At 36.7% G+C, this 17,227-nt stretch overlaps 1 protein-coding gene across 1 annotated transcript in view; it reads left to right on the forward strand.

The window, feature by feature from the left end:
* Positions 1 to 17,227, forward strand: part of CHL1 (cell adhesion molecule L1 like) — a 91,596-nt gene that overhangs the window by 67,999 nt on the left and 6,370 nt on the right. The window contains exons 17-24 of the mRNA XM_052645979.1: positions 278 to 348; positions 5,005 to 5,227; positions 7,000 to 7,115; positions 7,353 to 7,557; positions 7,762 to 7,884; positions 12,943 to 13,122; positions 16,308 to 16,469; positions 17,087 to 17,218. Of these exons, the coding sequence (XP_052501939.1) occupies positions 278 to 348; positions 5,005 to 5,227; positions 7,000 to 7,115; positions 7,353 to 7,557; positions 7,762 to 7,884; positions 12,943 to 13,122; positions 16,308 to 16,469; positions 17,087 to 17,218 (1,212 nt within the window). The remainder of the gene's footprint in view (positions 1 to 277; positions 349 to 5,004; positions 5,228 to 6,999; positions 7,116 to 7,352; positions 7,558 to 7,761; positions 7,885 to 12,942; positions 13,123 to 16,307; positions 16,470 to 17,086; positions 17,219 to 17,227) is intronic.

Genomic DNA, 17,227 nt, shown 5'->3' on the forward strand with positions numbered 1-17,227 from the left:
ACTCCTTATATATATATATATATAAAATATGCTTTATGTGAGGTGAGATGTGTTAACTATTGTGGTGATCATTTCACAATATGTATAAATATAATATGTGAAATATATACATTCTAAAATCATTATATAAAAGTGCTGTGAATCTTTTTACAAACTGGGCCAGATATAAATACATATAATCAAAGTTATGTAAAAATATGTTTTTTATGGGCAGAGGGATGATATATCTATAGATCATACAATGGGGAAAGTAATTTTCATATTTATAATTTTTCAGCTCCAGACAAGAATCCACAAAACATTAGAGTTCAAGCTTCTCAACCCAAGGAAATGATTATCAAATGGGAGGTGAGGATTCTTTATGTTTTACTTATTACCTGTGCGTTCTTTTTACTTTTTTAGGTCCACATCCTAAGTATAATGATAGAACAATATCTTTTAAGAACAGATGAAAACTATTTATATATTTTATAAATATATTTTATTTATATGTTTTAAAAAGTCATTGTGCTTAGAGTGTTGTAAAATAGAGTTTAACTGTGGTAGATAAGAAAGTTTTTACAGGCTGATTTCATTATAATCGATCCCCCAAAGTTTATGATTCCTATTATTTTTATTAGCAATATTCTTAGTCCTCTCCCATTCAAAAAAACAAACAAACAAACCTACTGATAATCTTTCGCTGTCTTTTGGTACATGGCCAATAAAGATTAAGCATATCAAAAGTAGACCCCTAAGGAACAGTCACCACTTACTAAGCACTATTAGGCATTCTGTGTACTCATATCAAATTCTGAGACCAATGTTGTCAAGATAGCATCATTAATACTGTATCCTAGATACAGAAACGGGTCCACGGATAGACTGGCCCATCACTATACAATTAGAAATCAACAAAACTAGGATTTCCACATGAATATCTTTGAACTTACTCATTTTCTCATATATATATATGTATATAATATTGAAAGTTATTAAAATAGACTTTCCTCTTTGAATTTTGCACAAAAGTTTTTATCTGCTCAGATGACTTTAATTTGTTTTAATGCCATTTCTAAATTTCTTCTGTAACAGTGGAAGATGTTACACTCCTCTATTTTGACATGTTTCATGAACAAGTATTTTAACTTACTTGAAAGTAGGTTACCATTTAGCAATTCTAATTAATAACAGATTTCTGATACTGAAGTCACTGAATTTTACAAGCATTTTTTAATGTATGCTGGAATATATTAACTTATTTCCACAACTTATTCCACATGTGATTTTTGGAAGAATTTTAGAAGGTACAAAGTTTGATTTCCTTTTTTCTTCATCATTGATTGGTCTTATATGAAAACATTGACCATACCTACAAAATATATAGTCAATATTTTTATGTAAAACTAACCCTTTATTCCCATTTAAGTGAGAGTAAGCTTTGCAAACTTAAAATTTGAGAAATAATTGGCAATATACAGAAGTTAAATATAGTCAAAAATAGTATTATTTTCTTGAACATATGGCCACAAATAGCTGCTACCACATTTAAAATTATGTTAGGATCTTATCCTTTTAGAGCATCTATTGTCTTTTAAATTCCATAGAAATTTCTATTAGACAGATGATATAACTGGATTAGATGACAATAATAGTGTATAATTATCGGGTCACTTCCTCAGAGAAGTGCACCATTTTCCACTAACGTTAGTTCATTAATTGTCACGACTCCTCTGGGAGGCCTATAGTAGCTCCATGCTGTCAGCATTACATTCAGAGAAGCTGGGGCTACAGCTTTGTGATCTTACCCAGATGCATGCCCTGACTCAGTAATGAAAAGAGAGCTGGGATCTGCAGTCCTTCCTACTGATCATCCTGTTCATAAATCACTCTGTCCCCACCCCCAAAGACACACAAGACTAATTACTAGTGCTCTCTTCTTGGAAGACTGGGATTAAACTATGGAAGTGTTTACAGTTTGTCTTTGAAAAGTAAATGACATGTAATTTAGTAATTAACTGACCAGAGGAAGGAAATAGAGATTTGGAACTAAGCTGACAATTACCTTCATAATATATTCTATTGTGTTTCATGTCATTTTGAAATGTCAGAGGCCTAATAACTATAAGCATAACCAGTGAAGTTTAAGAACATTTACTCATCAGTTATTCTTTTGCATGAATTATCTTATAAACTGGAGTTAAATGCCAGCTATTTCCCCAAGTTGACAAGCACACAGTATAAACTGATTACCAGATCTCCTCCGAAGACTGACTTACAAAATGATTCCTATTTACAAGATAATGATCAGAGAGGAGCAATTTGTCTTGAAAAAAAAAGAGGAAGAAAACATTGATCTATCACCAAAGGATTAAATAGGAACAGACTGGTTGTCCCTAATTCTCTTTTGGTTTATGTTTTCTTTTTAGCATTAACAATAAATAAAAGTATTATGAGGTCCTTGGTTTATATATGGCAGTCAAAAATAGTCTTTGTTTTCCTGAATGTATAATCTAGTTGGAGGGACAGACAATAGGCAAATACAGGAGAAATAAAATAATATCATTATGAAACAGTCAATGGAGAAAAATAATATACAAACTCTTACTTGTAACTTATTAGTGAATGTGCATTTACTCATTGATAAGTGAACCTTATTTTGCAGTCAAAATGGATTTCAGTTATCTTATTTAACTCATGTTCTATTGTATATACATTATCTTTATAAATTTGGCACAGTAAATATTAAGGACTCACTTTTTTTTAAAGTGACATTAAATTTTAACTTAATGATAAAACTACTCTTTTTAGTTAACATTATCTTCTAAGATAATGATGAGTTTATACTTTATTCTTAAGTATAAATGTATTTATGTTGCATTTGAACTTCAATAAAATAGCAAATATCTAATCCCACAGATTCCAGAAAATGATCAAAACAAACAAAAACCCATTTCATTAATGTTTGGGAAATAGCAACTTCTCCAGTTACCTGGTTATATGATCACAGCCAAGTGGTTTAAGCCCTCTAAAGGATGTAGGACTTATTGTTTCTACTACAGTTGTAATCAGAAAACCACCAGCCTTAAAATGAATTTAGGCAGTACAAAAAAATCTATCCAGTTTCTAGTCAGTATAACTTGCTTTGTTCATAGATCTCTTTGAAAATACAACAGAAGTACAGTTTTGTTCTACAAAATTATACATAGAAAGTGTTACTAGCAGTTCCATGGGTTTTCAGATCCTTTGAAGGGCATCCACAGACCCCATCTAGAGATGCCTAGACATCAAATTAAGAACCTCTTATAGAGATGCCTTTGTTATGAGCAGCTTCATGAGGGGAAGGAATGCTGGTGATCTTCCCCCACTCCCCACCCCACATCCTTGGTTACTATGGTTTGTTATCTTTGTTTGGGATCTATTTGTGAATTTGTTGAGGTTTTGTTGTCCACTGTCTGAAAGCCAAATATGAAGTATTCCTGCAGTTTCTTTGGGAGTCTAGGCACCAACGAGGCTGGCAATTTAGGTAAGATTTTTTTCTTAACAGTGTTACCAGGGTGGCACAATTTAAAATTTTTCAGAGAGCTTTATCAAATGCAACTATTTTTCTTGAAGCAAAACATGCATAAACTGAATAATAGTATTTGTACATATTTACTGTCAGTTGGGACTGAAGGTAATTGTAATTCCAGATTGTAGAACTGGAACTAAAAGCTTGTGGCCTGACTTATCTGGGCAATGTGACAGCCTCTGGTAAGTTTATCTATATGAGAGTAGGAAATATCTTGGAGCAAAAGTTTGAAAGCAAAATATAAACAGTGACTGTGAAAATCTCAGAAAGCTTTTGATTTCATGTTTTTTCCTTTAGAGAATTTAACTATTAACCCTAGAATAAGCACCAGACTTGAAATTATTGTGCTGATATACTACTGTTCTTTTAACTTTATTCCATCCAATCCCTCTATTAAGTACTTATAAATTAATCTGAGTCAAGAAGTATTGCAAATTCTATAAAAACATTATATGTGGTTATTGAATCACTTGCATATACAGACAAAATTATTATATAAGTGACTCTTATAAATCTATGGCTAAAATCAAATTTTTATGTGTTGTATATAGTTGATTCATTTAAATGCATATTCCCATTTTCATGATATTAAACAGATGGTTTAAATCACATTAATGTTTTTTAATTAAAGTATTTAATTAAAAGCTAGAGTGGAAATAACCAATCTTCTATTCAAGAAATTCCTCCAGTAAATATTTCTATACAGCAAAATAAACTGGAGGATGGGGAGTGCTTTCTCGTAAAAGAAACAGAATGGGCAAGGAGCTGGGAACTATTGTATTAAAAAGAGGAGCTACATCTTCTGGGTACTGGTGCACACAAATACATATTATCCAAAAATATTTACTTGCTCTCTCTCTTCTCTTGGAAGGAAGATGGGGGACAATGGATGGAGTCAGATGGAAAGAGTTTTGACTGAAAAGCCATGAAAAAAATCCCATTTATATTTAGGGATCCTGGAGTAGGAAGTGGCAGCCCACTCGAGTATTCTTGCCTGGAGAACTCCATGGACAGAGGAACCTGGCAGGCTACAGTCCCTGGGGTTGCAAACAGCAACTAACGCTAAGGGAACTCATAGCCATGTCCTTTTCATTTCTGCAGTTCTTTAGGAATGAAAAAATTAGAATACAGAAGAAAGTGTGAAGAAAAGCTAAAACTTTCTATGGAAATTCTTAGTAAGTTCTTTCATATATGAACAGTTAGAATTAACCACAAGGGCATAATCCAGACATCGAAATCGTCAGATTCTTTCTACTTGGGGAAGGGAAGGAGCAACTCGCAACCTTAAATGAACAGAATGGCAAAACTTTTCACAAGCACTTCCAAACCAAAGAGGGGGATTAAAGACCTCACCAAAAATGATCCCTTTTTTGGCACATTTCTCGTACCACTTAGGGTGGCTTCTCTGTCCCCTAACTCAGCATATCTGTGATCATGCCAACCTTCTGTTTTAGCCTTTGAAAGCCATGGAGCAGAATGGACCCGGACTGGAGTACAGAGTGACCTGGAAGCCACAGGGAGCTCCGGTGGAGTGGGAGGAAGAGACAGTCACCAACCACACCCTGCGGGTGATGACACCTGCTGTCTATGCACCATACGATGTCCAGGTCCAAGCCATCAATCACCTGGGCTCTGGCCCTGAGCCACAGTCAGTGATTCTCTATTCTGGAGAAGACTGTAAGTGATGTACCAGACAGCCACCACTTCTAGAATAGCTTCTCTCAAGTAGATTGCACCCCTGTCGAGGAGCATTTTTGAGCAAGTACTGCATGCAGAGAGGCTATACTTACAGGGAGAGATAAAAAGAAATTGAACACATGGTTTCTACTTTAGAGCTGACTGTGGGAGAGCTGTCAGAGGGATGGTGAGGAAGAACATTGAAAGGTTTAATTTTATTCAGTTTCCCCAAAAAAACTACTTCCATAATGAACATCAAAGACCTGGAGCCATCAGTGCATACAGTTCAGCAGCATGACTCTTAGAAGGTGTCCAATCATATGTGTCCTTATTTATCAAGGACCTCCTAACAGCTGCCTGCTGCCATAGCCTGGCCTCAGGGCTGGAGCCTTTCTAAGGAAGGTGAGGTGCAGACCCAGATTTCCATATAGCAGCACTCACACGCAGAATTTTGAGGTACTAATGACATGATTTTATTATTAGATATTTATACCATAAGAACTGCTGCAAATTTTTGGAAAAAGGAAAGACACTGCATTGCAAATAACTAGATGCTGCTGCTGCTAAGTTGCTTCGGTCGTGTCTGACTCTGTGCGACCCCAGAGACGGCAGCCCACCAGGCTCCCCCGTCCCTGGGATTCTCCAGGCAAGAACACTGGAGTGGGTTGCCATTTCCTTCTCCAATGCATGAAAGTGAAAGTGAAGTTGCTCAGTCGTGTCCGACTCCTAGCGATCCCGTGGACTGCAGCCCACCAGGCTCCTCCGTCCATGGGATTTTCCAGGCAAGAGTACTGGATTGGGGTGCCATTGCCTTCTCCAAAATAACTAGACAGTAGGCATTATTCTCATTGTTCTTACAGTATCCAAAGTAATATTTTGATCCAAGAAAAGAAGGGCAGGAATGTGAAACGACTAGCTCCTCCTTTCCCTGCTACCTGTGTTCTCACCAGGACTTCCCTGGTGGCTCAGACGGTAAAGCGTCTGCCTACAATGCGGGAGACCCAGGTTCAATCCCTGGGTCAGGAAGATCCTCTGGAGAAGGAAATGGCAACCCACTCCAGTACTCTTGCCTGGAAAATCCTGTGGACAGAGGAGCATAGTGGGCTCCTATACCCCATGGGGTCGCAAAGAGTCGGACACAACTGAGCGACTTCACTCTCGCTCGCTCTCTCTGTTTTCACTACTCAGATCTCCTCACTGGGCACTAACACATTAGTCTTGGCTGCAGTGGGTTTGGTTTACTTCTCTGTAGTTAGCTCCCCTGTAGAATGGGGATAATAATGATAATATCATTTTATGGGACTGTTCTAAGGATTATGTGAGCCAATCCAGGATAGGCTCTCAGAACAGTGTCTGACACACAGAATATGCTCAATTAATGTGAACACTAATATGCTCAATTAATGTTATTCATCAAACTCCCAAGTCATTTGAGTTATAATATTAGTCTAATTCACATTTCCAAGGCAAGATGCCCATGGAGAATTTCATTGTCCACTGTTTTCAGTTACCTTGCTCATACCATATCCATCTGGACAGGGGCTTTTCTCAGTGTGGTACAGGCCCTCCTTTTCTCTAGAAACATATTAATATTGGGGCCCTGAAACTCTTCTGTAAGGAGAAATCCTCTTCATTCCATTTGAAACTGACTTGAGAAAAGTGCTTTCCTCAGATTTAAAAAAAAAAAAAAAATGAAGGATCACCTTTAGAAAGGGATCCTAATAATTGTGTTTGGATTATTTGAAAGCTAATCTTTCTTTTGTGCCCAACAGATCCTGATACAGCTCCAGTGATCCAAGGGGTGGATGTTATAAACAGCACATTAGTTAAAGTTACCTGGTCAACAATTCCAAAGGAAAGAGTACACGGACATCTGAAAGGATATCAGGTTTTTATCATAGCTTTTCTTCTTCTCATTGTTAAATTAATATATTTCCTGTAAGTAAGACTGATTTCAGAAGCTCAAAGAGAAATCTTCTATCACTGGTGATACGTTGTTGTTCTGTCCCTAAGTCGTCTCCAACTCTTTGCTGCCCCATGGACTACAGCACGCCAGGCTTCTCTGTCCTTCACATTCATATCCATTGAGTTGGTGATATGTTAAGGGTTCCTATTCTCATTGCAGGTAAACTGGTGGAAGACAAAAAGCCTGTTGGATGGAAGGACACATCCCAAAGAAGTAAACATTCTGAGATTTTCAGGACAAAGAAACTATGGAATGGTTCCTTCTCTGGATGCCTTTAGTGAATTTCACTTAACAGTCTTAGCCTATAATTCCAAAGGAGCTGGTCCAGAGAGTGAGCCTTTTATATTTCAAACACCAGAAGGAGGTGAGACAGTTTAGGATTAATATCTAGTTTATAAATAACAATTTAAAATAACAAATATCCCAATGGTCAAAACATTTCCTCCCTTATTAGTAGTTAGGTTGTACATATGCCATATGAGTTGGCTCCTCAATTTAATAAAAAGAAAAAAACTATAATTTTATAAAGAACTTTACTGGAGTGTCTATTGTTGGTTTTGTTTTCCAGTACCTGAACAACCAACTTTTCTCAAAGTCATCAAAGTTGATAAAGACACTGCCACTTTGTCCTGGGGGCTACCCAAGAAATTGAATGGAAACTTAACTGGCTATCTATTGCAGTACCAGATAAGTGAGTACATATTTGAATTAGATTCGCCTATTAATGTTTCATTTTTTTTTTGGTTGAGTATTTGGTTTTCCATGCTGAGAATCTAATTCATGGTTGGTAGGCTGGCATACTTACTTATAGCACAGGGCTTTGTAAACTGGCTTAGAGATCAAATGGAGCCTGCTGCCTGTTCTTACAAGGTAATTGCAACATGACCATGTCCACTAACTTATATTTGTCTATAGCGGCTTTCTTATTACAGTGGCAGAGCTGAGTAGTTGCAGCAGGGATCACATAGCCCATGAAGGCTAAAATATTTACAGTCTAGTCTTTAACAAAAAGGTTTGCCAATTCTTGTTTTGAGGGGAGAAAAGCAGTGTTAATAGATACCAGAAAATATGCATTTTAATATGTATATAGGTATTCCCAGGTGGATCAGTGACAATGCAGGAGATGTAGGAGACACAAGTTTGATCTCTGGGTTTGGTAGATATCCTGGAGAAGGAAATGGCAACCTACTCCAGTACTGTTGCCTGGAGAATCCTATGGACAGAGGAGCATGGCGGGCTTTAGTCCACAGGATCACAAAGTGTCAGACATGATTGAGCACGTACACACTCATATATATATATGTAAGATACCTTGAGAATTAGGAAATATGCAAAGGAAAAAATTAGTAAATGATGTAGTGGATAGAGAATAGATTGGTGGTGGTGGTGGTAGCCCCAGACTTGGAAGTTGGGGAGGGGTAGGAGAAATGCGTGAATAGCTTGTTTCTATTTTTAGTTTACAATTTTAAAATTTAATTTACTTAGAAAAAGCAGTGAAGTAGTGAAGATTCAGAGCACACTGACTTGCAGCCTACCTTGCCTCTTCTGTCTCTGAGGCATGTTTCCAGTCTCAACTCTGCATATAGTTGTATTCGTAGAATCCTGCTTCTGTAGCCCACTGCTCCAGTCATGTCACACTGAGAGAATTAGAGTTGTCTTTGGACCCCCACACAGGCTCTCCCCATATGCTGTTGTGCCATTAAGTTAAAAACAACATGTTTAGATGAAAGCATGTTGTTTAGATTAGATTATTTTAATCATAGCACCATCCATCTGTTACAGTCTTCAAATCTAAGTATCAGTTCAACATGGAGATTAGGGGACTGAGCTTATAGGAAAATGTTAAACTTAGAAGGCATGAATTCCTAAACAGCAGAACCATCAAGTCTATGGAAGCCCAGTCTACACTGCTTGCATAGGTCAACTGGGCCATAACCCTGGACTGCCATCAATCCCTTGAAGGCCTGCAGCAGTTCAGGTCAGGTATCAGCTTTAGCTTCTGTTCTGCTTTGAGTACCTATGATTAAACAGGTACAGGCATAACCCTAATAGAGGCAGCGGTTTAGCATTTTTGAGTATTGGCTAGTTAGCAGGATCAGTAAAAATTGAGTGCTCTCCCTTCATTTTTCATGAAAACAGGAAGTCTATGAGGTATGTACCATCACTACTTTATGGATGAGAAGTATACAGAGTTCACTTACAATGAGTCATGCAGTAAAACAAGTGTTACGAAAACACTGAAACCCAGCTCAGTCACTCTAGATGCTGAGCTCTTGAAAGTGAAAGTTGCTCAGTGATGTCTGGTTCTTTGCAACCCCTTGGAATAGTCCATGGAATTCTCCAGGTCAGAATAGTGGAGTGAGTAGCTATTTCCTTCACCATGGGATCTTCCAACCCAGGGGTCAAACCCCGGTCTCCCATATTGCAGGCAGATTCTTTACCAGCAGGGAAGACTTTAAGTCTCTTAATTCCATAAACTGGATTTCAAACATGTAGGAAGCACTGAAGAAATTCTTGAGAACTTTTCAATGTCAACTTTATTTGGTAAAGATAGATCTTATCTTTATTCTAATAATAGAAAAACTGAATATTAAATAAATTCCTACCTTCATGTTGATCTGTATATAATATCTAAACTTATTTTAAAAACAAGTGTTTAGAATATATAGAGAAAAAGCTGAAATATTAAAATCGCTGTGGTTACTGTACTACTTGATATGTGGACTTTCAGTAAGATAACGACTTTATATTTATTTCAGTTCAGTTCAGTCGCTCAGTCCAGTCCAACTCTTTGCGACCTGATGTACTGCAGCACGCCAGGCCTCCCTGTCCATCACCAACTCCCAGAGTTTACTCAAACCCATGTCCATTGAGTCGGTGATGCCATCCAACCATCTCATCCTCTGTCATCCCCCTTCTCCTCCCGCCTTCAATCTTTCCTAGCATCTGGGTTTTTCCAGTGAGTTAGTTCTTTGGATCAGATTGCCCAGAGTATTGGAGTTTCAGCTTCAGCATCAGTCTTTCCAGTGAATATTCAGGACTGATTTCTTTTAGGACGGACTGGTTGGATCTTCTTGCAGTCCAAGGGAATCTTAGGCGTCTTCTCCAACACAAGAGTTCAAAAGCATCAATTCTTTGGTACTCATCTTTCTTTGTAGTCCAAATCTCACATCCATACATGACTACTGGCAAAACCATAGCTTTGACTAGACGGACTTTTGTTGGCAAAGTAATGTCTCTGCTTTTTAATGTGCTGTCTAGGTTGGTCATAGCTTTTTTTCCAAGGAGCAGGCATCTTTTAATTTCATGGCTGTGGCCACCATCTGCAGTGATTTTGGAGCCCAAGAAAATAAAGTCTGTCACTGTTTTCACTGTTTCCCCATCTATTTCCCATGAAGTGATGGGACCAAATGCCATGATCTTAGTTTTCTGAATGTTGAGCTTTAAGCCAACGTTTCCCTCTCCTCTCTTATTTTCATCAAAAGGCTCTTTAGTTTTTCACCCTCTGCTATAAGGGTGGTGTCATCTGCATATCTGAGGTGATTGATATTTCTCCTGGCAATCTTGATTCCAGCTTGTGCTTCATCCAGCCCAGAGTCTCTCATGATGTACTCTGCAAATAAGTTAAATAAGCAGGGTAACAATTTACAGCCTTGACGTCCTCCTTTCCTGATTTGGAATTAGTTTGTTGTTCCATGTCCATCTCTAACTATTGCTTCCTGACCTGCATACAGATTTCTCAAGAGGCAGGTCAGGTGGTCTTGTATTCCCATCTCTTCCAGAATTTTCCACAGTTTGCTGTGGTCCATAAAGTCAAAGGCTTTGGCATAGTCAGTAAAGCAGAAGTAGATATTTTTCTGGAACTCTCTTGCTTTTTCAATGATCCAGTGGATGTTGGGAATTTGATCTCTGGGTCGTCTGCCTCTTCTAAACCCAGCTTGAACATCTGGAAGTTCACAGTTCACTGTTGAAGCTACTGTTGAAGTCTGGCTTGGAATTTTGAGCATTATGTTACTAGCATATGAGATGAGTGCAGTTGTGTGGTAGTTTGAGCATTCTTTGGTATTCATTTGGATTGGAATGAAAACTGACCTTTTCCAGTCCTGTGGCCACTGCTGACTTTTCCAAATTTGCTGGTAATTGAGTTCATCACTTTCACAGCATCACCTTTTAGGATTTGAAATAGCTCAACTGGAATTCCATCACCTCCACTAGCTTTGTGATGCTTCCTAAGGCCCACCTGACTTGGCATTCCAGGATGTCTGGCTCTAGGTGAATGAGCACACCATTGTGATTATCTGGGTTGTGAAGATCTTTTTTTGTATAGTTCTTCTGTGTTTTCTTGCCACCTCTTCTTAATATCTTCTGCTTCTGTTAGATCCATACCATTTCTGTCCTTTATTATGCCCACCTTGGCATGAAATGTTCCCTTGGTATCTCTAATTTTCTTGAAGAGATCTCTAGTCTTATATCTATACTTATTTAGCTATCTATTAAGTGATTGAAATATTCTTAGATGGCTTATCTACTTCTGTGGCTATATGTTCTAAATAGTTGAGTGTGTATATGAGAGCTTTCTATGTACTTTGCTGAATTCTTACATTGATTGTGGTAGTTTTTCAATTGACTTGGTGGTATTTACAGGAGTGCTCTCAAGTAATCTACCAAGAGTGATTATTTTACTTCTTTCTTATGTTTGGATTAGTAATTTTCATTTACATTTATCTCACTGCATTATATCTACAATGAAGGCATTTGTAAGTTAAAGAGTAAATATATTTTTATGGTCTCCTGGACCAAGTGTTTATTCTAGCCCTTTTCTTACCACTAATGGTTGCACAATCTTGAACATACCATTTCATCTCAGATTATCCTCTTGGTAGTCTTATAGCACTTCGTGCTTTTGCACAAATATCAGGATCTTTCTAGGCTGCAGTTTCTTTGAAAGGCACTATCTAAATCATATTTTTCCATACAGCACTTTACATAGTGCTAAGTATACAGTAGACATTTTAAAATACATTAAGTTATCAGTTTCTTGAGTCTTTATACCTGAATACTTGTTCAGTGCTACATACTAAACCCGAAACTATAGAAGACTCCGGTAAATCACTGTTCAAATTTTTACAATAAAAGATTAGAAAGTACTTAGCTCAGATGGTAGCGAATCTGCCTGCAATGCAAGAGATCCGGGTTTGATCACTGGGTCAGGAAGATCCTCTGAAGAAGGAAATGGCAACCCACTCCATGGGTTCTTGCCTGGGACATCCCATGGACAGAGGAGTCTGGCAGCCAAAACTCCATGGGGGTCACAAACAGTCAGACATGACTAAGTGACTAGTATATAGACATGCACACACACACAAGTCAAGGATACAATGAAAATATATCAGTGGGGGGAAGCTCATCATTGTTAACAGGTATGGTAAAGCTGGAGTGGTTGTCCAGTGTAGTATAGTGATTAAGAGCATGGGCTTTGGAGTTAAAAGTCTGTGGTTTAGATTCAAATCCTAGTTTGCCAGTTAGTGGCTCTAAATCTAGGCAGTGTGTTTATTCTTGCCAGATCTTAAATTATCCATGGATAATATGTCATAATAATTGTATCTACCTCATAGAATTGAGTTGATAACTATGAATAATTAAGATGGCAGGCCACAAGCATAAATAGAAGCAGAAATAAGGCATAACATAACTTGAATGGTTAAGACTACAAAATCCGAGGTGTTGATGTCCACGTTTCTTTCTTCAGTAAATGACACTGATGAAATTGGAGAGCTACATGATATCAACATTACAACTCCATCAAAGCCCAGCTGGCGTCTCTTGAACCTCAGTGCAACTACCAAGTACAAATTCTACTTGAGGGCTTGCACTTCAAAGGGCTGTGGAAAACCAATCACTGAGGAGAGTGCTACATTAAGAGAAGGGAGTAAGTACCGGAGGTTTATCCATGCTCCGTTTTAAACTGCTCTGAAAGGAAGGCACCATGGTAGTGACTATAAATCAGAAATGATTGTGCTCTCAATCTGTCTGACCTTCTGTTTTCCACTGATGTACAGAATTTATTTTTCTTGTTTCTAAAGTTCACATTGACTCAATTTATGGATTTCTGCACAACAGTAATCAAACTGTAGCCTCAGTGTATATAAGGTCAGGGACTATAATTTTAATTAAAATAGGGGGCTATAAGGTCACAAAGTTAGTCATAAGGTTAGTAGAGTGGGTATTTTTCTTTTGGAAATGTTTCCTCCCAGAAAAATGTTTGCCTCTTGCACTGGTAGACATTTTGCAACACTGATCTAACACATTTCACCCTCATGTCATGACTCATCTATACAGTGATTCATATACCAATTTTATTTTACTGTCTACTGGATGATGCCAAGTAGTTAGCTTGAAAATGGCTCATAACTGTATCATTTCATTTGTATAGTTCGCCTAATTCAATTTTACTTTTCTATTTTTTTTTCCAACTTGGGCCATTTCCCTTCAAAAATTATTTCTCCAATTATGATTTTAGAAGTATTTTTACTAAGCTTTCTATGTTATTAACAGGGCATTAGGAGATAAAATAAGGTAAAACAAGAAAGGGAAGTGGATTGGGGGAAAGGATAAGCACACTTTTAAGCTTAAAAAAGAGGGCCTTGCATTGAATTCAAGTTGATGGGACCTAGAGGGTTACTGGAGGCAGGCAAAAGGAAATGGGAGAGAGCAGGAAGGGAAATATAAACAAGTCATTTATGTATCATGTACTATGCATCCACTGTTCTGGATGCTTTCCCAAATTTTAGATTAAATGAAAGGTAGAATCCATGGAAAAAAGAGAAAATAGTAGTGAAGAAACTTGAACTATCATTTATATAAGATATATATTGCAATGTACTTAAGTTCATGACTCACTATGAAATGAATGTGTAAGTGGTTATACTGTGACTGCGGTCAGTTTGTTTCTTCCTCTCATTTTGTTCCTATTCAATGTAAATACTGAAGAGCTTATGTTTTCCTAAGAGTTCCTATATATTCAAAACTTTCTTTTATGGGGGAATGTGTATATATACATATGTATATACACACACACATATATATCCAAAATAGTTTCTCTCAAAAACTCAAATTGTTCCCCAGGATGAACTGGACACCAAGTGAATTGAAGAACTTATTTATCTACTTTTAATGGTGACTGAAAACACTCAGTAACTAAAAGGTTCTTATTCCTCTAGAGTTCAAATGGATGGTTAACAAGTGTCTGACACCAAGAAAATAAGTCAGAATAGTGGTAATCTAAATATGCAACTGTAGTATTTTCTAAAACAGAGTTTAAGGGTGGGGGAGGGTTGCTTTTATTTAAGGACCAACGCTATAATATATATCAGAAATGCTAGTCCTATTCGTGGCAATTAGCAGCATGTAAGAAAAATCACAAAATTGTCTTATAATAGTCATGCATTCTCATATATATGGAAATATTGGCAAATTTGGGCTTGGTTGCATTGACAAGTTGTTTTCAGAGGGTGGAAAATGCTGTTTATGTGGCTATACAAGGGATGCTACTGTCTTCTGCAAATGCAAAATATATCTAATGTGCTTGAGTGTCTTATAGCATATTTCTTCACTCTCATGTGTCATGATTTGAAAGTGTTTCTTACTAGTATGTTTGTGCTCTTTTTCAGGATTCTGCAATGTCAGCTACTGTCCCCTTCCCCTGTTGACACTGAATTTTCTTCTATAGGCCTATATGGCCATATTTACAGAAAAAACTAGTCTTTTCCGTAGTTTTCAGCATGATCTTTGGGGAAAAATGAAAAAAATATATATTTCTATTGAGAATATCCATCTTGCTATTACTAAATACTCTAAAACTGTTAACTTTTGTGCAAATTGGAATCTGTTTCTGTGTATCTTTCTTTTCTTTGCTCTGCCTGGATGGTGCATTTTAAGGACATCTGGGATTAAATCAGAGAATGGGATTTGATACACAAGCATTTTTTCCATCATTTTCTGGTTGTCACTGATTTTCAGGTGGCTTGCATTCCATAATCTAAAAGGGGGAAAAATCGAGTTAATCAGAAATATTCTTTTTTGTGTTATTACTGGTTGCAATAAAATACTTGCTTTGCTCTGTTTTTCAAAAGCTTGTGCTATTTAATGGAACACTAAATTTATGTTTTTTAAAGGCAAAATTGTGTTTTGTTTCAATAGTGTTCAATCTTAAAGGTTTTCTTCAACTAATATAACATCTTATTTTTCTCACAATGCCATTTTTAATGATGTCTTTGTGTTATCAGTAACTATATATAATCAATTTTTACTCTGTGTTGAAAAGTTATACCTAAATTTTAACATGTGACACATTCTCATTTAAAGCCTTTAAACATTGTTAAACCATTTTATTAATTCTTAGCAACATTATGGATCAGCAGCAAAATTATTTTAGATATTTTGTTATAAGGTCAGAAATTAAATGTATATTTTAATTATACTTGTCATATTTTTATCTACTATGATATTCTACAATTAATATATTGACATACATTTATTTTGAAGTGTAAAGTTCTCAAACACTTCAAAAATTTCATTTCATTTAAAAGTACCTATAAACCTGCACTTTTATGTAGCCTAAGTTTCTAGAAATTTCAAGCATTTAATATATGAGTATATTATGCTGTTCTGTCAATACTTACGAAAATGACCAAGGCAAAGGAAGTAATGTAAAGATTTTAATGCCATATACTTTCAATTACAAGCCAAAATCACCAAATCTGGTTCCTACGAGGTTTGTGAAAGTCCAAATTGCACAAAGTGACATTGTATAATTTTCTGAAGTCTGTGTTTGGTTTTAAACCATTCATATGACCACGCAAATTTATAGCATCACTTCATCAACCAGTGTATCATTTTTAAAGGACATGAATTAAGTTCATTACTCCATTTCAGCACATTAAAAAAGAAAATCTTGAAATGTTCATTTTCTTCATCTTCTGATAATTCAGAACGGAGGAAAAAATGCCACAAATGGCTCTCTTATTCATCTCAAATAACAGTACTTTTTTTGCTTTTCATGTCCTACTTTTCAGTGATTACAATTCATATGAATTAACTGTGTACATTTCTTAGGTAAAAGTGTCGGGAAGATATCAGAAGGAGTAAATCTTACTCAAAAGATTCACCCAGTAGAGTCATTTGAGCCGGGAGCTGAACATGTAGTTCGCCTTTTGACTAAGAATTGGGTTGATAACAATAGCATTTTTGAAGATGTAATTGAGACAAGAGGGAGAGGTGAGAAATGAGATTCTGTTTGGAGCCATCTTGGACGATACATCTATGTTCTGTAGATTATTTACTTTTACATACTTCCTATGTTGAAAATGTGAAGTACGGTAGTTGTAAAATCCATAGTGTCAATTTGTTTTGGCATAGCGTTTTAAAAGTATCAAAATGAAAAATGTCTCACCAATGTCCAGACTTACCTCTCAATTGTTTTTATCAGAGTAGCTGCCTAAAAACGTCTGTGGTTAATTAACATGTGTTAATAACAAAAACTAAAAACAAAACCCCAGAATCTCCTTGGCAATCTGCATGTAACCGAGGCAGCTTGTGCTTTTGCTTGCTTGCTGCTGCTGCTTTGTTTATCTTGATCTGTCTCTACTGTTTCTCTTTGGTTTTCATCCTCAAAGTCAAATGCAGTTTGAGAGGGCCCTTTCTGAACAATGAATTAATGATTTATCAGGATTCTCCTGATGAACTGTACTTCAAATCACATACCTTCTAGGGGCACTCCAAGGACAAAAGTGATGCTATTCTGTATGTTTAAAAATGATGTTTAATGTTCCCAAAAGGGGCTTAATTTCAAAGACTGTTTCCAGTACTCAGTGTGCCTTCTCTTTGTACAACAGAATACGCTGGTCTGTACGATGACATCTCCACTCAAGGCTGGTTTATTGGACTGATGTGTGCAATTGCTCTACTCACACTAATATTGTTAACTGTTTGCTTTGTGAAGAGGAACAAAGGTGGAAAGTACTCAGGTAAAGTTG

This window comes from Budorcas taxicolor, chromosome 1, assembly GCF_023091745.1.
Source record: "Budorcas taxicolor isolate Tak-1 chromosome 1, Takin1.1, whole genome shotgun sequence".
In the NCBI taxonomy this organism is placed as follows: domain Eukaryota; kingdom Metazoa; phylum Chordata; class Mammalia; order Artiodactyla; family Bovidae; genus Budorcas; species Budorcas taxicolor.